Source organism: Durio zibethinus, chromosome 21, assembly GCF_047325235.1.
Source record: "Durio zibethinus cultivar Kanyao isolate XHJ-2024 chromosome 21, ASM4732523v1, whole genome shotgun sequence".
Lineage (NCBI taxonomy): Eukaryota > Viridiplantae > Streptophyta > Magnoliopsida > Malvales > Malvaceae > Durio > Durio zibethinus.
This window is the reverse complement of record NC_143182.1, coordinates 3921127-3942127: the sequence shown is the minus strand read 5'-3', so window position 1 is coordinate 3942127 and position 21001 is coordinate 3921127. Positions and strand designations below refer to the sequence as shown.

General features: G+C 33.2%; 3 protein-coding genes, 1 long non-coding RNA gene and 1 pseudogene across 6 annotated transcripts; 2 read left to right on the top strand and 3 right to left on the bottom strand.

Moving 5' to 3' along the window:
* Positions 1-33: 33 nt before the first annotated feature.
* LOC111304917 (knotted 1-binding protein) lies at positions 34-1531 on the bottom strand. The gene is made up of 5 exons (XM_022901950.2): positions 1466-1531; positions 1299-1371; positions 1078-1227; positions 910-983; positions 34-814 (listed from the first exon to the last, which is right to left on the bottom strand). The coding sequence occupies exons 2-5, from the start codon at positions 1344-1346 to the stop codon at positions 679-681; spliced, it is 408 nt and encodes a 135-aa protein (XP_022757685.2). The 5' UTR covers positions 1347-1371; positions 1466-1531; the 3' UTR covers positions 34-678.
* Positions 1532-2371: 840 nt separating this feature from the next.
* LOC111304914 (LRR receptor-like serine/threonine-protein kinase RPK2) lies at positions 2372-6361 on the top strand. 2 transcript variants are annotated; one of them, XM_022901946.2, is made up of 2 exons: positions 2378-5712; positions 5840-5996. In XM_022901946.2, exons 1-2 carry the CDS (start codon positions 2821-2823, stop codon positions 5855-5857), a joined length of 2910 nt encoding a protein of 969 aa, XP_022757681.1. In that variant the 5' UTR covers positions 2378-2820; the 3' UTR covers positions 5858-5996. The 2 variants fall into 2 exon arrangements, with proteins under 2 accessions (XP_022757680.1, XP_022757681.1); XM_022901945.2 differs by having other exon boundaries at positions 2372-6361.
* A 4436-nt stretch (positions 6362-10797) lies between these two features.
* Positions 10798-14108, top strand: MAN1 (Glycosyl hydrolase superfamily protein). The gene is made up of 5 exons (XM_022901943.2): positions 10798-11334; positions 11521-11715; positions 12238-12360; positions 13228-13433; positions 13536-14108. Exons 1-5 carry the CDS (start codon positions 10990-10992, stop codon positions 13894-13896), a joined length of 1230 nt encoding a protein of 409 aa, XP_022757678.2. The 5' UTR covers positions 10798-10989; the 3' UTR covers positions 13897-14108.
* Positions 14109-14204: 96 nt separating this feature from the next.
* Positions 14205-18201, bottom strand: LOC111306393 (glucose-1-phosphate adenylyltransferase large subunit 2, chloroplastic-like; annotated as a pseudogene). The gene is made up of 16 exons (XR_016331726.1): positions 18175-18201; positions 18111-18133; positions 17887-17952; positions 17727-17782; positions 17581-17663; positions 17433-17487; positions 17155-17248; positions 16954-17066; positions 16640-16712; positions 16272-16358; positions 16073-16177; positions 15439-15546; positions 15136-15221; positions 14845-14972; positions 14626-14681; positions 14205-14462 (listed from the first exon to the last, which is right to left on the bottom strand). The product of XR_016331726.1 is annotated as a glucose-1-phosphate adenylyltransferase large subunit 2, chloroplastic-like (transcript).
* Positions 18202-18300: 99 nt separating this feature from the next.
* Positions 18301-20034, bottom strand: LOC149512777 (uncharacterized). The gene is made up of 3 exons (XR_016331112.1): positions 19802-20034; positions 18634-19003; positions 18301-18515 (listed from the first exon to the last, which is right to left on the bottom strand). It is a non-coding gene; the product is annotated as an uncharacterized LOC149512777 (long non-coding RNA).
* Between the last annotated feature and the right edge of the window lie 967 nt (positions 20035-21001).

Sequence of the window (21001 nt, the reverse complement as noted above, 5' to 3'; positions counted from 1 at the left end):
TAGTCTTCATTTTCTATTCTGATTGTGGCTTAGTCTTCATTTTCTATTGTAAGTGGTAGAATCTTTCAAAAACACCCCCCAAACGGAGTTCAAAATGATGTGGAATGTGATAAACGGTGTTAATGCTATCCCTTCCTTTCTAATGAAGGTTAAAAAGACTGCAGGGCTACCGATAACACTTGATAATTAGGCAAGGAAGAAAGTGTATTTGAGGAAGCATAGCTTAATTTTCACTTCCACTCCAATGAATAATTGTCTATATACTTTGCATAATTACCATTCACTGACCCTCCAACATTGCAACCATAATGTATAGCAACTTGAAGTTCAAAGCAAAAATTTATCCACAAAGTGACCTAACATAATAGATGATTATATTGAGAGAACAAGTTATCATCATTGGCATTTGCTGAGAACTGAGTAGAAGAAGAAATTACCTAACAAAAGGAGCTCCTTCACTGGTAAGAAGTGTTGTCTAGAGAGCTAGTTTTTAAAGAATTTTTGTACATTATAATTCTGTTGACCAGATGCATATATCAATTCAAACTTGTTTCCAATCAAAACAGTTCAAAATTGTTGAAATCAACTAGCATTAACAAATCTCAATTCACTTAACTTCCATGTCAAAAGCAAATACTAATTGGAATTGAAATTGGACAGCATATGAGAATTTACCTTTCAAGAATCAGAAAGAGGATTGTGAAGTAAAAAACGAGCATTATTCAACAGAGCACTAGCCTTCTCATTTGACGCATCTATCAACCTCAGTTCCTTGATCTCTTCCTGCCATTTCTCCATCTGTTCCTTATGTATCCTTAAACAAACAAAACCCATGAAAACAATAAAAAAAAAAAAAAATTGTCCTCCATCTTTAGATTACTGAATTCAAAAATAATAGTAGAATCTTACATAATCAGCCGCTCCTCAAATTCATTGCTCAATTCCTTGAACATCGTCTTGCCGGATTCCAATAGCTCCGAAACCTCCATAAAATTATAGGAAAAAGAAATAATTAAAATAAATATGAACAGCTGCATATCTATAAAATCGAAAGGATTGTGATTCAGTTGTAGTTACCAGTTGAGTAAAGCGCTCGATATTTTCAAGAATGTGAGAGACATTGAGTTCCATTTCTTCAGATCCAACAATGTTTGTCTCAGATTGTTCTTTCTCTGTTATTTCCATAACAATTCCATTGCTTGTTTGATCTTCTTCGTTCTCTTCCATCTAAAATTTAGAACAATCAGACATTAATTTGATTGAAAAAAGAACCAAAAGAAAAACCAAAGAGGCTTTACGTTTGGTTTCATGCGTTTCCTCAAAGCTTCTTTTCCTTCACTTTCCATCTTAATACCTACAAAGCGGATATATCTGATCACGAAAAAAAAAAGAGGAAAAATTGATTAAAAAAGCCGTGTTTAATAAAAATTAATCGAATAAATCATGGAAAAAAAAAAAGGCTTACCGAAGAGAAATGGAGAGCGAAATCGAAATTGAAAACGGAGAGATTCCGCTTAAGAGAAAAAGTGAAAAACCCTCGGTTTTCAAATTTGGAAATTCAGGAATGCGCGCGAATTTGATTTTATTTGGTGGGCTAGGATGAAATGGATTTTTTGGCCCAAACATGTGAAATGGGTTTAAATTTGGGTTCAGTGGCAAAGAGAATCTGGGCCGATGGATGCTCCATTTATGTGGGGCCTTGAAAGACACAGAAGGTAGGAGATTTGTTTGTCTTTTTGTCGGTTTAAATTCAAACCTAATCCATTTTAAAAATGAAACTAAAATCCAAAACCTGACGCAAAATAATCTCAGATCATTCCAACCGAAGATATTTATTTTGACTTTTTTTTTTCTCTTATTTAATCGTATTTTATGGCTTTCTTTTTCTTTATTAAGCATGGACTTTAAGGAAGATTATTAATAACCAAAAACGACAATTTTTTGAAATAGCTAGTCATGAGTTTGGTTTGATCATAGAGGACTAATAAGTAAACCAATAAAGTATTTCTCTTCGTGATATATTATTATAACGATACATCTATTTGATTTTGCCAATCCTATATGGCCTAAGAAAAATTTTTGTACTTTAATAAATATTGTATAAACACATACTAATAATGTATTAATCTGCAACACATGTAACATACTAATTCTAAATAGAATAGTTGAAAAAAGTTTGAACTTTGGATCGACAAGTTGAGACAAGCAAAGATATATATATATATTGAATATCAAAATTGTTAATGATTAAATTGAGATAACAAGTAAAGAGATATATATTGAAAATAAAAAATTGTTAGGGACTAAATTGAAATAACCGACAACTTGAAAGGGGTAAACGTGAAATTAATCCATCATAAAATAAAAATCAAGGGAGTGTGCTTGAGCTTAAGAAGCCCAGGCCTTAAAATACAGGGGAGTCAGCATCAGTGAAAGTAGAAAAAGAAAGAAAAAGCTGAAAAGGACTTTCAATTTTACTCCTTAGACTCATGCACTCTACAGTTCTGTACACCCTTTGGAACTTTAACCAAATCTCTCTCTATGTGTATCTGTTTTCTTCTCTTTGACGGTTCATTTTATTGTTACCTTTAACACCTCTCCAGTTCTCCAGTTTCACACTTCAAACTCCTTATTATAGCCTAACTTTCCAGCTTCAGCCCGCCCATATCTCCAAATATCCATGTTTAAATCCCACCTTAATACTTGCTTCACTTTTCAGCTATTGCCAGGGCAACCTCAGGGGCTTATTTTTCTTCTTCTTCTTCTTTACATTTTTTCATCATCTGAAACTTGAAGCCTGCTTCTTCAGGGACTAGAAAGATGCCACCGAGACCCAAGTTACAAAACCATGGTCTTTCACTTAATACAATACTCTTCTCAATTCTGGTGAGTCTGTTTATGTGCAAGGCAATTAGTTTAGCGGCTGTTTTTGATGATAAAGATGCTTTATTGCATTTCAAATCTGCTATTGCTGAAGACCCTTTAGGGTTCACTTCTAGTTGGAACCCAAATGATAAAGACCCTTGCTTTTGGCATGGTGTTACATGTGACCCACTTGCAGGTCGAGTCATTAGCCTTAATCTTTCTTCTAACCTCAATTCTACATGTTCTATACTTTCACTTTCTACATCACCAACAACTGTAGCGGCTGGTCAAGTTGGAGGTAACTTTTCTTTGCTATATCCTTGTTTGCATGTTGGTGCTGATGACAAGAATTCTTTTGCTAAATTGAGAGGTAAATTATCTCATGCTATTGGCTATCTAACAAAGCTTAGAGTTTTATCACTTGGGTTCAATGGATTCTTTGGTGAGCTGCCATTGGAGATTGGAAAGCTTAATCTTTTGGAAATTCTTGATTTAGGTTTTAATGCTTTTCATGGTCCTATACCAGTCACCTTAAAGAACTGCACTGCATTGAGGGTTATTAATCTTTCTGGGAATCAATTGAATGGAACAATTCCTGCAATTTTTAGGCAAATTAAAAGTTTGCAAGTTGTTGACTTTTCTTTTAATAAGTTGAGTGGTGAAATTCCTGAGGAATTAGGTGAGAATTGTGGGAGTATAGTGCATCTTCATCTTGCAAGTAATGGACTTTTGGGTTCAATTCCTTCCAACTTGGGGAATTGTGGTGAGCTTAAGTCTTTGATACTGTCTTCTAATATGTTGCAAGGTGATATTCCTTCAAGTCTTGGTAAACTTGAGAATCTTGAAGCACTGGACTTGTCTAGGAATTTCTTAAGTGGGGTTGTACCACCATCTTTGGGAGATTGTAAGCAGTTGAAATTGCTTGTGTTGAAGAACAACTATGGTCCCCTGTTTTCAAGGAAAGACTCTAGCTTGACATTTCAGCAAGAGGACGATGGAGTTGGAGAGGAGGATTTTAATTATTTTGAGGGGGAACTACCTGAGAGAATTGTAGAACTTTCCACTGTCCATGTTCTTTGGGTGCCAAATGCGAATTTGGAGGGCATTTTCCCTAAAACTTGGGGGTCGTGTTCTAACTTGAAAATGCTGAATGTAGCACAGAATTTCTTGACTGGACAAATACCTGTGTCCTTTGGTGAGTGTAAGAACTTGTACTTCCTTGATTTGAGCTCCAATAACTTGACCGGTTTGCTTCCAGCAGAAATTTCTGTTCCATGCATGGTCGTGTTCAACATCAGCCATAATTCCTTGTTTGGGAACATTTCAAGATTTTCTTATGGTGAGTGCTCTAATAGTTCAGTGAATCTGTCAGTGTCATATGTGGACTTGGTTGGGTTCTACTCTTCTTTCTTTTATAGGAACGCTCTCATGAATGTTGGTCCTTTCTCCTTTTCCTCAAGTGAATTTGTTGTATTGCATGATTTCAGCAGGAATCAATTCACTGGCTCAGTTCCTCCCTTTTTTATTTCTTCATATTGTTTGTCTGCTAAGCCACATTATGGTTTCTGGTTGAATGGGAACAATTTTGAAGGTAATCTTTCAGCATATTCTTTTGATCCTTGTCCAAGGTTGGATGGTTTGATCTTTGATATTAGCAACAACAAGATTGTAGGTGAACTTCCTCCAGACATAGGCAGCACTTGTAGGTGCTTGAAAATTTTGAGTTTAGCAAGCAATGCATTTGTTGGTTCAATTCCTACATCATTCACTAACATGCATTCTCTAATTAAGCTTGACCTCAGTGAAAACAGATTGCAAGGTCCTATTCCATCTTATATTGGAGTGATGAAGAAGATGAGGTGCCTTTTACTTTCTAATAATAACTTTACTGGTGCAATACCTTGGGATTTAGTTCAACTGTTGTCATTAGAGGTTTTGGAGCTTTCTTCAAATTCCCTCTCAGGAGAGATACCAGCTGATTTGGCGAAGCTCAAGCACCTTAGTATTCTACGGTTAGATCATAACAAGCTCACAGGGCAGATACCCTTTGGCTTTAGTAACATGACTACACTTTCAGTATTCAATGTTTCTTTCAACAATTTGTCTGGATCTATCCCTCTGAATTCAAATTCAATAAATTGTGAAAGTGTGAAAGAAAATCCTAACCTTCATCCTTGTCACACTGATCAATCATCCTCTGAAATGGAGCGGCGGCACTTTGGTAATATTTCACAACAAGGAGCTTATTCTCCCATGGAAAGCATACAGAAAAACGACAGTCAGTTCAGTCCAATAGAAATTGCCTCCATCACGTCTGCTTCAATAATTTTTTCTGTCCTCATAGCCTTGGTTTTCCTCCTTATATGCATGAAGAAATTTGCATGCAATTCTGTATCAGATCAAGTTTCAGGTAGAAGAGAGGTGGTAACTTGCAACAGCATTGGTGTACAGCTGACATATGAAAATGTTGTTAGGGCCACTGGTTGTTTCAATCTCCAAAACTGCATTGGTAGTGGAGGTTTTGGGGCAACATACAAGGCCGAAATCACTCCAGGAGTTGTGGTTGCAGTCAAGCGGCTCTCAGTTGGTAGGTTTCAAGGTGTTCAACAGTTTGCTGCTGAGATCAAGACTCTTGGACGGGTGCAGCATCCAAGTCTTGTAACTCTTATAGGTTACCATGTTAGCGAGGCTGAAATGTTCCTGATTTATAACTACTTGCCGGGTGGCAATTTGGAAAAATTCATTCAGGAGCGATCAAGGAGGAAACCAGAATGGAGTATGCTACACAAGATTGCTCTGGATATAGCACGTGCCCTTACTTATTTGCATGATGATTGTGTCCCTAGGGTATTGCACCGTGACATCAAGCCAAGCAACATTCTTTTGGATAATAACTTCAATGCATACCTATCTGATTTTGGCCTTGCTAGGCTTCTTGGCACTTCTGAAACTCATGCAACTACTGATGTTGCAGGAACTTTTGGATATGTAGCCCCTGAATATGCTATGACATGCCGCGTCTCTGACAAGGCAGATGTGTATAGTTATGGCGTTGTTCTTCTGGAATTATTGTCTGACAAGAAGGCTTTGGATCCATCCTTCTCTTCCTTTGGAGATGGTTTCAACATTGTGACGTGGGCAAGCATGCTTCTTGGGCAGGGTCGAGGCTGTGAGTTTTTTACCGCTGGCCTATGGGATTCTGGACCTCAACATGATTTGATTCAGGTGCTTCAATTGGCTGTTATGTGTACCGGTGAATATCTTTCATCGAGGCCATCTATGAGGCAAGTAGCCCAAAGGTTGAAAACGATTCAACCTCCGACATCTTAGGAATTTTTTTTTTTTTCTTTCAAGATGTCTCTTCTGCAAGTCATCAATATAATTGCAAAGCCAATGTTTTCTTATTTTTCATTGAGTTTAGTACATTTCTTGTAAAGAACACATCAAAGTTATTCCCGGGAGACGTTTTAATAAAAAATTTCCCTCAAATTGCATATTCTGTTCTTTGAAGTTACTCATGAAGTCTACCATGCTTTCCAAGCAAGACCTGCTTTATTCAAGTTAACTCTATACAGGAAAAAAAATGGTAAACTCGTCTCTTTTCCCTCTGACTTTACCTGCACAATCTGAAGCTGAATCTCTAACTGTTGCTCCAAGTGGTTCCAGTTAACTTTCCTTTTAGATCAAGCAAGGTATTTATTTGGTACAAAAGAGGTAGAAACTTTGCAAGCGATGAAATTTAAATTTAAATTTATTTAATATTATTTTTTAAGAGTGTTTACACGTCAATTGATCTAAATTCGAATTTATTTTTTAGTTACTTTTAAAATCATGTTTATAACTTCTTTATAATGTAACAAGCGGTCTGCCTACACGTCCTGTGGGGGATTGTCGCGCATCAAGGAAATTACATTTTGCATAATTAAGGTAGTAGGACTGAATGATGTCCCATTCTATATCTTGAGGTTCAAATTAGTTTTGCTTAGACTAATGCAGCGGAGGCCTCAGCTCGATATTTATGCTATTGCTTACTGAGCTGAACATAAAATAGTAAAAGACATGGAAATTAAGAATATGTTAGAAACAAAAAATATATATATTTTGAAAAGAGATTAGCATGTAAGAAAAAAGTAAGTAATTATTTTAAGTGGGTAGTTTTTTTCTAAACACAATAACACACGTGAAAAAAACTATATAAATAGAAAGACATAAATATCCCCAATTTTATATTTTTGTTATTATTTTATTTTGTTTTTTATATACTTTTCGTATAGGAGTGGCGTAGACAGGGGAGTGATAGAGTCGTGGGCGAATTAAGGATTGGACGTCGATGACTTTGTAGGTTGGGCTTAAATTGGCAGCTTTGTACTTTGAACAATTCATACTGACTTTACCTGCCAGGTAAATTTAGGCTTAAATTCCTGTGCCACTCTTCCTTTAATCAGGGTGTATTCGGTTGGATTCGGGTTTCATTTTTTTTTTTTTTTGGGATTGGGCATGGCCCTATCTGTAGTAACTCGTAACCCTTTTTATCCATTTGCAAAAGGAAGTGGGAAAGGGAAAGCGAGCATACGCAATGGACAAATATGGATGAAAACTTGCGATCAGAAAGAGAGAACCAAGAATTATTACCGGTGACGTGAGAATCTTATGGGCACTAACCGGAAGTAAGTTCCAGTTGTGCTATAAAACAAAACAAAATTAGGCTGCCAATTGCCAAACCCACTCCTAGATTATGGGCTCGGTACCAACCTAGGACAATGTAGTTTGCAAATGTAGCAAAAAATGTGCCAACATGGGCCACACATGTAATGTAAGTTCAGTTTATGAATATATTAGTATTAGTAGATATCCCCTTAATTAATTACTTCATTAACCAATAATATTCAACATGTCCATCATCATCTATTGATAAAAACAAGGCAGAATTAGACTTAGGTGTATTGAATAGTAAAATAATTAATGACCCCTTTTTTTAACATAATTAGTTGTTATTATACAACATCATTATTATTATTTTTTGATAACTTTTTCTTATTTAAATGTAATGGAGTAAGACTGAGGGAAAGAGCTGAAATTTGAATGTTGGATCTTGACAATTCACTAGAGGTAATAATCACGTAAAAAATTCATGTACATTTGATGATTGATTTGAAAAAAAAAAATTTTTTTATGATATATACGGATATGCAACATATCATTATCTACAATGCTACTATACAAGAATAAAGAGTGCCAGAAACCCATCATCAATTACTAATTGACAAGTCGTTTCTGGCTACTTTAATAACTAAAAGAGAAAATTTAATAATTAAAGAGATTGGTTAGAAAAAGTGTATGGTAAAAGGAATAGGAGAGTGATTGAAATAAATTTGGGCCATTTGCTTAATTACACACATAAAATGGGTAATTGCATGAATCCACCAATGCTTCAGCCTTCAGCCTTGTGTATCTTGTGACATGCATGACTTTTGCACATCACAAATCTCCGAACCTTAACCTGCTGCTATTATCATTCATCATACATATATAAATATATATATATATATATATATATATCAACACACATAATTACATAGATGATTAAGTGGACAGCTTTTTTTTTTCGTACATAAATTTTTTTTAAAAATATCTTTTATAGTGATATATAAGATATTTTTAATTTTAGATTATTTATAAAAATATATATTTAAAAAATTATTTAATTATCCAAAACTTTCAAAATTTAAATGAAAAATCAAATTAAATTTAAAATAATTAAATAGATAAAATTATTTTTTTTATTTTGGCAAGATTTTATTAAATAAGTAAAATTAATTCTTTTTTATTTATATATTGAATAAATGCATCTAAAAAATCATTGGTTAGCCAATTTTTTTAAGATATATTTATTTGAAAATTTTTTAATTATCCAAAACTTTTCTTTCAACTTAAAAAAAACCATCTTTATCTGTCAAATACATCTTTAGATAAATCTTTTTTATTTTTAAAAATTAATATTTTAATAATTAGCTAAACATAATTACATACCGAAAAAGAAAAGATCCTGCCATGGATGCTCTCAGCTCGACCAACCCCGCGCATGTAAATTCTAACCAATCTAATCTTGCTCATAAATGCAAATATAATTACTCATTAATTCGTTATATTATATAAAAAACCTACATATTAAAGCATAAAAAAATTAATTTTCTTTTTTGGCCTATAAAATAAAATTTAAATTAAGTATACTTTACTTTGTCATTTATACTATGATAAATTCATAATCAATATTACGTGATAAATGTAATTAATTATTAAGACTTGGTTTAACATAACTTTTAGAAGTATTGTTCAAATCTTTGGCCAACCTAACAATAATAAAATAAAATATTAGTATTAACATATATTTATACTTTGGTTATTAAATAAAAACTTCACCTAACACTTTCAATGAAAGGCAATAATATATATATATATATATATATAATTTTTTAAAATTATGTTTTAATAATTTAGATATATATATTTTAAAATTTAAAAATATCAAATGTAATTTTATCTTAGTAGATTTCATGATAATCATTTATTATTTAAAATTATCAAATTTAATTTTTTAATAATTTATAAATGATCATTCATTAATATCTTCTTTAACATCAATTTGATATTGTTTTAGCCATTCTTATCCAATTTTTTTTTTATGTAACTTATTTTCTTTATATATTACAAAGTGCAAGTTACCAAAACATTTATTTTTTCTTTGTTGGGTGCTTAGGTAAGCCTTCTTCTTTAACTTTAACTTTTTTTTTCATATATGACAATGTTCAAAGTTACATAAACATATATATATTTTTATATTTTGTAGGTGTTGTTTGTAGATTTTTTTTTCTTTGTTCTTGACTTTTCACTTAAGTAGGTAATATTTTTTTCTTTAGTTTTCTTTTTTCATGTATCATATTGGTGCAAAGTTATAGAAACATTATATTTTGTATTTGTTATCTATAGATCTTTTATCTTTACTTTTGACTCTTCATTCAATTAGGTATTATATGTTTCTCTCAATTCAACTTTCTTACAATACACAAAAAGACTTCCAATATTAGTATGCTTGGTTACAATGATTTAAACTTGTTATTTATGTCAAAACATTTTTATAAGTAATAAAAACTAATTGAATTTGAACATCATATTATATGTATTATAAACGGCCCATTGATTATTACTTTGTATAAAAGTTTAATCTTCTATACTTTCTCTTCTTCAAAGTTATAACACTTCTTTTATTTATAAAAAAATTGGGATAAATTGAAATCCAATTTGATTTCCTTTTTTTATTTAATTTTGTTGAATGGTTTTTCTTCCTTCAATATTGTTTACGTATATTTTAAATTTTGTTAATTTTTTAATTAAAAAATGTTTTTATTATGATTTGATGTTTTAATTATATTATTTATATTTTTACATATATTTTGAACATGTAAATAATTAAATTATATTTTTATTTACCATTTAAATAAAATAAAAATAATTTATGCATCATAGGAGTAGTAAGCTAGTTTAATATATATGATTTATGGGACTACATATATGCTTGTAATTGAAGAAACCCATACAACTGTTACAAGAAAATGCCATAAAGGCAGTTTCTCTTATGCGCTATGTCAAGATATTTCCAACAATATATTTGATAAACTAATTAAATTCATTTATTTTTGAAAGATGTATGCAATAATAATATTGAGTCCTAATTGATTAGTTATGCAACTTCTCGAAGATGTTATATATATAGAAGACATACTTAGTTTAATTCCTTTTTTCCGTTTTTAAACATGTAAGTTTGCATGATATTGGTTGTTAAGGGACAAACAAATTAAAAAATTAATGAAAAATGATGATAAATATGTTGGTAAATGTATTTTGTATAGATTTCATGCCCTATTTAAACCAGACCTCGAATAGTCTAAACCATACAATCTCTCAAGTTCCATTTTCTTTTCTCTGTATATTTGTTCCACCCTGATGTCTTTTTATATATAGTTTTATTACGAGGAACAAACTGGAAACCACTACTATATTAGCACTAGCGTTAGTGCTTCATTGACTGCACAGTCTCGCTACAAAAGTTTCCAAGTCCTGTGCAATATGAAGGGGAATCGTTGGTTCAATACCTTCGTCCTGTTAATCCTAACGCTTATGATCTTCCACCGAGGAATTTGCCATGCTCGGCCTCACCCTTTTGGCAGTGGCTTCGTTCAAACAAGAGGAACCAACTTTGTCATGAATGGAAAGCCTTTTTACTTGAATGGCTTCAACGCTTATTGGATGATGATGTTTGCATCTGACCCTTCTACAAGGAGCAAGGTTACAGACGCATTCCGAGAAGCCTCCAGGCATGGCATGAATATAGCAAGAATTTGGGGTTTTGACGATGGTGATTACAAGCCTCTTCAGAATTCTCCTGGCTCTTACAATGAGGACGTGTTCAAGGTAATTCACACAGATTAATCAATTTTTCTTCTGGCCGTAACAGTTTCTTTTCCTTGTTTCCATTGCAAAGTGGAATTGCGGCAAGCACAAGAAAATTAAGTGCTCGCATTTAATAGAGATTGACTAAATAAATGGGGCCGTTATAGCTAACATTGAGTGTTATTCGTCATGGTTATTTATTTCCAGGGACTGGACTTTGTTGTAGCAGAAGCAAACAAGTACGGAATTCACTTGATTCTGAGTTTGGTGAATAACTTCAAGGATTACGGAGGAAAAAATAAATATGTTCAATGGGCAAAGCAACGGGGTCAGAACCTGAACAATGCAGATGATTTTTATACAAACTCTCTTGTCAAAAAATACTACAAGAATCACGTTAAGGTACGTTGGCGTACAGCCTTTGATTATCTGGAACTTGTATTACCGTATTACTCGGGGCTTTTGGGCTCGGTCGTCAAATCATTATAGTAGCTGGAGTGCTTCACAAAATCTTTTCCAGTTTTGCAAGGATGGTGAGAACCTAACGAAAGGAGTTTGGCAGGTCCCTAGCCTGGCTGGGTCCACTCTATGATTGCTAGCTTCATCCACCTAAATTTAAAGATGGGACTTGGGAGGACTTCATAGTCTGATCTTCTACAATTTTGTTAGAAAATTTGCTAAAATGATTTCTGGGCATGTTTTTAATTTGTCATAGAACAAACAGATATCAAAATCATATGGACAGAAAATAATAAATATTTGACAGGTTTAGATGCCATGGCCAAATATCCCATTTTGTTTTAATTATTATTAATAATAAGCAATACTGTATTTTTCATTTTCTTTTTCGGATGAGGAGGAGGTCTTTGTTCTTAGTTGGTAGTACTTGATTTTAAAATAGTGGCAGAATAACGATGGTTGCAGGCAGTGCTCACGAGAATCAACACGATTACCGGAGTGGCATATAAAGATGATCCTACCATTTTTGCTTGGGAACTCATGAATGAACCTCGTTGCCCCAGCGACCCCTCTGGAGCTCATCTTCAGGTTTCGGCTCCCTGTCCCTCTCTCCATTTGTGGTTGATTTAATGCTAATTTTGCCTGTTGCATGTTGAGTCTTGTCTTGTCTTGTCCTATGACACATAAAAGCGACTCAAGCAATACCGTACAATTATCATGTGAACACTAGCTAGAAAGTGGAAATAATAAAAGACTAAGGTGAAAAAGACAGTAATCAAAATAAATTACCTCGGCTTACAGTTACTTTATCTTAATTTCAATTCATGGACAAGGAATTCAATTATTTAAGTCATAACAGCTAGAAAACAAAATCCATTTCACATTGGTGGATAAAGGAGCACTATCACGGATAGAAGGTGACTAGTGATCATATAACCATATAAAGAAAAAATTTGGTTTGTTTTTTGAAATTGATGTAAATGATAAGAAACTGATTAGCTGATTTGGCCAAGGTCCATAGCATACACGCATGTAACTCCACAGGGAATCATATGAACAAACTATCAAAGAGCAAAGGAGAATCAGAATCCTGGATATGATGATGATAGTGACAGCCAATTTTGCTTCCTTTGTTCTTAATGCCTGTTTGTGTGTTTGCTTGGTATTCTGTACGTTGTTTAAGTTTCCTCTAATAGCTTGTGGTTGGACATTTTCTTCCACCCACTTTACCGAATTTTATGGGCTAGCTATAGATCTCACCAACTTCTTAATCATGTCATCAGGATTTTGAGTCGACTATTAATGGAATTTGCTATACAACTAATTGCATGAACTATTTGCTTAGTAATTCTAATTCCCATTTTCAGCTGAATTCTGTCAAACATATCATCAAACTTCTATGCTTATAGAACCAGGGCTGATCTACTTGCTTCTTTTTGCTTGATATCTTTATAGAGCTGGTTAAAAGAAATGGCTGCACATGTCAAGTCCATTGATAATCATCATCTACTAGAAATAGGACTTGAAGGATTTTATGGGGAATCCATGCCAGCAAAGAAACAGTACAATCCAAATAGTTATCCCATTGGGACTGATTTCATTTCCAATAATCAGATCCCCGATGTCGATTTTGCTACTATTCATCTCTACCCTGAGCAGTGGTAATATCTCTAGTGCTTCATAGATTGGATATCCTCTGTAGAGTGTCATGCACCAAAAAGAGGGAGGAAATTGATTTTCCTTTTCATTAATCTAAATTTCAGGTTACCATCAACAAATTCAAGCGATGAGGCCCAGCTTGCTTTTGTAGACAAATGGATCCAAGCACATATTCTAGACTCCAATTCAGTACTGAAAAAACCACTTGTCATAGGAGAGTTTGGCAAGTCTTCCAAGTTGCCAGGATACAGCTTGGAGAAGAGAAACTGCTATTTCCAGCGGATTTACAATGCTATCTACAGCAGCGCTAGAAGTGGGGGATCATTTGCTGGTGGGCTTTTTTGGCAACTCATGAGCGTTGGAATGGATAACATGGCAGATGGCTACCAAGTTGTTCTGGAACAGAGCCCTTCAACTGCCAATATCATTGCTCGGCAGTCTCACAAGCTATCATCTCTCACTTGAAGATGATTAGGGATTCCTTAAATCAATCAAAATATTATTAATGTACGACAGGCCAAATCTTGAAATGAGTTTAGTTGAATAAATGTCTATTAAACTACATTTGGACATGATTTAATACCATTGACCACATTTCAAGCCAGTCTATATGCTTGAAAATAACATTGAAGTGTGCTTAATGTTATGTTGTGAAATCGATGAAAATTTGGTGCTAATCTGCCTTTTAGTTCAACCAAACTTACACTTGCATGCACGTTTCATTTCTTTGTTTTTCCATCCAAGAGGCCAACAAAATTGTTTGAGCTAGCACCTTGAACAAGCCACAAAATTAATCAAATATAATATAACATTTACACTGCACTACAATGTAAATCAACCTCACCAACTTACTGATATTTTCCCGCATGTCAGTTTCAAACCAAACTTTGGTAAATCAAAATGCATATGATTGACCTCAGAAGGATGTACTAAATGATAGTTCCATCCTTGATTACAGAATTTTTTAACACTATCGTAATTCCCGATCGAATGTAGAACCTCTCAGATGGCCTATCTGCCTCTTCTACTTTCTGCAATTCAACCAAAGGAGACTAGAAAAGTGGAAGTTCTTGATCACAGCCTCAGCCAGAAGACCCTTTTTTATTTTGCTAAAAATACTATAGTCATAAGACTAAGAAGCATAAAGAGTGTAATATCAACCAAATATCATATAGCAAAAACCACATTCCTTACCTTTTACAAACAGGAGGTGACTTACATCCTTGTTTGCAATGACAACATTCTACATTCTGCAATTCAACCAAAGGAGATTAGAAAAGTGGAAGTTCTTGATCACAGCCTCAGTCAGAAGACCTTTTTCTATTTTGCTAAAAATACTTTGGTCATAAGACTAAGAAGCATAAAGAGTGTAATATCAACCAAATATCATATAGCAAAAACCACATTCCTTACCTTTTACAAACAGGGGGTAACTTACATCCTTGTTTGCAATGACAACATTCTTTCCAATTCTTGCATTTGTGTCTATTACAAACAGGAGGTAACTTACATCCTTGTTTGCAATGACAACATTCTACATTCTGCAATTCAACCAAAGGAGATTAGAAAAGTGGAAGTTCTTGATCACAGCCTCAGTCAGAAGACCTTTTTTTATTTTGCTAAAAATACTTTGGTCATAAGACTAAGAAGCATAAAGAGTGTAATATCAACCAAATATCATATAGCAAAAACCACATTCCTTACCTTTTACAAACAGGGGGTAACTTACATCCTTGTTTGCAATGACAACATTCTTTCCAATTCTTGCATTTGTGTCTATTATACAATTCCTGCAGGATAGATATAGTAATAAGCTCTTAATAAAGCATCAAAGCTTGGAGAAAATCTATTATGCTCTTTCCATCTAGAAAATAAAACTAAGATGCTCTAAGATAACACTAATGATTACATGCTTAAACTGTAACTGGGATGCATGTCATATAGTACATCATTCCTACATATCTCTCATAGTATGTGACTATGAAGACACTCTCAAAGGAAACTTACATAATTTTAGTATCTCTCCCAATGCCTAGTGGAATTTTGCTCTCTGCTAAACAGGATGCTATTAAAGACTCAATTTTGGTAATTGTCAGCACCCCTCATCAATGTATCCTGCAGCATCAATGAAAATTATAATTTCCACAGAGTTGAAGATTTTCTGCTGTCTCCTATTGGCTCCATTAAAGGTGATCATACTTAATTTTAGATGACTTAAATTGGTAAGAAGAACGATATGATACAGTTATGTAGAGGATGAAATTTGGCTTGTGGATGTAAGGGGATTGAAAGAGCTATAATGCAGAGGAATAGATCGCATACAAGCTAGATGGCATTTTTCAGGATGATATTAAAAGGAACTTTGCTCAAAATAACTATATCTGCTTGAACCTTATAATATTCTTGCTGCCATCATTCTTTACTATTAGATAGTAATCCTTCCATTGCACTTACAAATATCACATAATCTTATCAGGGTATCCATACATATCCCAAATGTCCTATAAGGATGATGCTGCTTATCATAAATTATTTCATACTTTGGCCTTGGATAAGACTTCAGCTAGTTTGTTCAACGAGAAGAGCATGAAATAAAATTCAAGGAAGCTTATGAAAAATAAATAAATAAAGGAAAAATTACCTTCATCTCCACCCCATATTCCAATCTTGAGCGAATTCCCACAATGGAATGTTTGACACAGCATTCTCTCAAGAAGCAGCCATGTGAAACTATAGAGTCCACTACCTACAATAAGCAGGGGTAACTGTTTGATCTCTATATATATCAACTTAGCCATGCTGTTTGATTACACATCAAGAAGTTCAAAATAAATTATTACCCGGCACTGCTCCATTTTTGTTTGAGGTAGAAACTGAGGAGAGGTGAAGATTGGCTTTAGGGGATCATAGAAGTAAAACTTGGGAGGCTTCAAACATAGACACAACAAGTTGCAGCTTGTTAAGTATTAACTTAGTTGGATGAGGAAAGACGGCAGGAATAGTTTAAAAGAAAAAGAGGATTAATTGATCTGTAAGGGCCAAATTTGCATCAAAAAAGGATTTTATAGTTCCGATATCTTCCCAATAGCCATCAAATAAATATGCCTGCCATGTAAAAATTAACTGCAACTCAGGGCCTCTACTACAAACAATTGAAAATGGCAATTCTCAAGTAATAGTCATCCCTGATTATTGTTTGAGAATCTACCTTAACATTGCAATCTTTCATAGCCAGTGGAATGATTTCAGATCCAAAATCATTGGCTACTGGATAATGCCACCTAAAGAAGCACAAACAATACAGAAAAAGAAAGATCATTTCTTGCTTATGCACAAAATTAAGAATTACCACCATATACACTGAAATGGTCCATCTTTGACATCTAAAAATAAAAATTACAATCCCTGAAACAAACTGATGCATTATTGATGAAAGAAAAAAAAAGTACATCTTTCCTAGCTGAAGCAACCAGAACATTGATGCAGTTTATGGGAGATCTTTTGCAGCATGAGCTTTGTTACCTGAGTAGTTTCAGTAGAATTTCTGTCTTGAATAGATAGATACCCATTGATGCAATGTATGGAGATTTCCTTGCATCTTGAGCTGTTAATTCCAGAACAGTTGTATCGGCTTGCTGTTCTGATTAAAAGTTGCAATAATCTAACTTATAATTTCAATTTAAAACAAAATTTATATCAGAAGAACAAAGGATAAGTACCAACCATCGACCTCAAACTTTCCCCCTTAGGTTTCTCAAGAAACTGCCTGATCTATCCATTTTCATCAATCTTTAGCAATCCAAAATCAAAGGCACAACTGCACGATAAGAAGACTTTCTTTAACCAGGAAAAAAAAAAAGAAAAAGGAAAAGTGAAAGAAATGTTTCAACCAATTTTTGCAGTGCAGTTCATTTTACTGGTGACTATAAAATCTTAAACAAGGCAAGAAAGCATAGGTAAAATTAACTGAAAACTTGACAAGTTTTGGTTCAAATATTCACCTTTCATCCACAGGGAGACAAGAACAGATATATCAGCACCAGAATCAATGTGCTTCTGCAATAAAGATATGTGTTTAATAAAGCCTACAAGTATAATATAAAAGATAACATAGCAAGGTAAATAATCAAGTGCACAGCTGTAGTTCACCTGCAAAAATTGCATGTAATCCATTCTATATAGATGATCACCAGATAATATCAGAATGTTCTCGATATGTCTATGTTTAGCATCTTGGACATATTACCACAAATTTTCACCCAATTTGAGGACACAAGAATTCATGTATAATATACATATTAAATTGAGATAAGCTATACTCTTCACACTTACTCTTATGCTATTAGCATTTCTATTCAAAATTGGATAACATAGACCAATTACGAAGAAAATCTGACAAAAGAACAAGGACAGACAAGTTTGTCATACCTCAAACAACCAGATGAATTGTCTTACAGCATCTGCTGTACCCTGAAACCACTTCTTTCCAGATTAACCAGATGTTTGTGTAGCTGGTAATACCTATGGCAAGGCAAGGAACAGAATTAGAAGCTTACGTAGCAGAGACATGATAAAGAGGACCCATTATGTTTAATCCCTTTAACAAACATGTTAATGATCCTTCTCTACAATCATTTCTATACTCCTTCCTCACTGACCCACCAGCAACAATGCATTACCGCAGTTTGGAGTGTTGATGTTTCTAAAACATGAATCTTAGAACTTCAGAATTTTTAAACATACCTCAACAAAACCATCACCAAAATTCATACCATTGCCTGAATTATATGTCCGAGCAATTTGGCAGTTGAGAGATTGAGAATTGAACTGGGTGAGGATATAACACCCCCTATTGGAACCTAATAGACCATGTAGAGCATCAAAGAAAGCAAATGTCAGAGCTATAAATCTAATCATACATTTAAAGGTGGCGTTGAACACTTCAAGTTAGCATACAGTTGGCTTGGCCTTTCTTCGAGTAAGGGGAAAGAGCCGAGTTCCACCTCCACTACCTAATATGATAGAGGCAACTGTCTTTGGGTATGCCTCCTGTTTCGGTAAAATATTTGCCCGGAAAGCCTACACTGCAAGTTCAGGGTTAAAAACAAAAACAGGATTCAGTAATCATTCAATACTAAGTGCAAGAAAATTGATCAAGTAACAGAACTGACAATTTTCAATCTACATAGAGAAGGAAGCTACCATGAAATCTTTGGCAACATCAGCGAGAACAGCAGAGGTGGAAAATCTTTTGGTTGCATCACATTTCCTCCTAGCAATGTTGATTTTCCCCACCCGAATACCAGAAATTGCACTGTTGGCTTGCCCAATTCCCACTCAATTACCAAAGAATGAAGATGACAGAACCCTGTCCAGGCGGGATGGCGACAACTTTGATGATGTACCACAGCAAGAACTCAATATTTTTTTCCTATGGCAATGTGCTAAAGTGAAATTCTTACTATTAAAGATTTCTCTTCTTCAAGGAAAGAATATAGAGCCTAAGAACAATCCATTTTCTTGACACTTCTTCAGTTCTCCTGTTAGTTGCTCTTCCCTGTTATCTTGATGACTGATCAACAATATGGAAGTACGAAAATCAATAGTTTGAAAAATGGATCATTGCTTACCTAAATTTCAATGCCAACATTTATTGGGATTTGAGATCGCTAGTTCCATCTCAAATAAAGATTAAAATAAACTATAACAGAGCTCATAATGATCAATCATAAAATAAAAAATCCAAAGCCTTAGAAAGGAAGAGAGAGAAGCATACACAATCTTACTAAATTAAACAATTCAATTATAAAAAATGGAAAAATTATAAAGTATTGAACATTAATAATAATGGGAAATGTGATCACATTAACCATGATGATCAATCATGGTAAAGGAAAGAAGCAAAGAAAGATGAATGAAATAAAATTGCCCCAAGATGTAGCAAGGAATGGCTCCAAGAAGAAGAACAACACCCAAAATCACCGACTCAAAAAAAAATCTGTTTCCAATGGAAAACCCAGTTGAGGTTTTTTCGAGATTCTCAAGCAGCAAAAAGAATAAAAGACTTTACCATTTTTATAAGTTAATTACATAAAAAAAAGAAGAAGCTATTATACAGTTAAAATCTTAATGATGGATTTAAGACCGTACTGTTTCCCTCTTCTTGGGTTTTCTTTCTTGCATGTGCATGAATCATGAAAATTGAAAACCCTTCTTTTTTTTTTTTTAAATTGTTTCGTCTTCTTGAGTCAAAAGAAAAGAAAAAACCAAAACCCAAAAAAGAGAAAAAGAAAGAAAACAACAATGGTGAGTGCATTAATTTATCCAGTGAGAAAGATACCAATAAAGCAGAAAAAATGGGAAGCAAAACCTGGAAAAGATTCGTTTTTCCTGTCAAAGAAACCACCACCGACCTTTACACCCTTTAAGTTTTTTGCTGAGGATCATGATGCAGCTTCTGTGGTTTGATTTACTCATTGGAAAAATACGAAAGGATAGTCTGGTTTCAAGACTCAAAGAGAGGGAGTGCAGCTCTTACTCTCAAACTGAAAAACACACTCCCCCACTCTTTCCTGCAACGGTCAAAATTCCCTTTCATCAATAATTAATGAGTCTGTTACGGTTGGCTAAGGGCCCGTAATTATCGGTCTTTAAATTTTTTTTAAACCGCAGAACCCATATTTCTGTCTTTTTTTTTTTTTTGTGAATTTATGAAAAACAAACTTCCATCTTGTCGAAATGTTTATGTAGTAATGAAATTAATAAATCAAAATTTAAAATTAATTTAAGTTATTGCTTTTCAGGAAACATATATAAAAAAATCTCAATGCATGAGTTTTTAATAAAGTCATAGTTGAATTAATTTGTATCATTTCATAATAAAAATAAAAAAAGTAAAAGAGACATTAATTAATAATGTTCAATATTTATACAAATATATGAATGCTAACGAAGTTTTAAGTGCTTACTTTAATAACAAAAATGTAAAAATTTATTGAGATTTTATTAAAAAAATAAAAAAAAATAAATGAAAGCATAAATCAAGTTGCTCAAGACTTAAAAGGAACATCTTTTCCTTGTTACTCCAATTGGACAAACTGAATTGAAGGAATAGGAACACATTATCTATAAAATAATAATAGTTTGTGTTATAACTTAAAATTTTATTCACAAGGAATTTCGAAGTTTTGATTTTTAACAAATTTCATTGTTAAAAATACTATTTAAGTGATTGCAGTAAATATTCAAAGAATATAAAAATATGAATTAATTTTAAAGTAGTTATTTTTTATAAGTTAATATAAAATTTTAATATCTATTATATTATAGAATACATAAATACCTGATAAAGTAGGTCACGTGAATGTTTATATAGATAATTTATATTTTTTATATGTAAGATAATAATTTAATTTAAAATTTTAACTAAATAATCTTATTCAATAATTATTTAATTTTAAAAAAATTTGAAAGTTTTAAAAATTAGATTTATTTCCAGAATTTTATTTTAATTTAAATCAGATAAAATTTATCCTAAACTCAATTTTTTCAAATATATTTAGAATCAAAT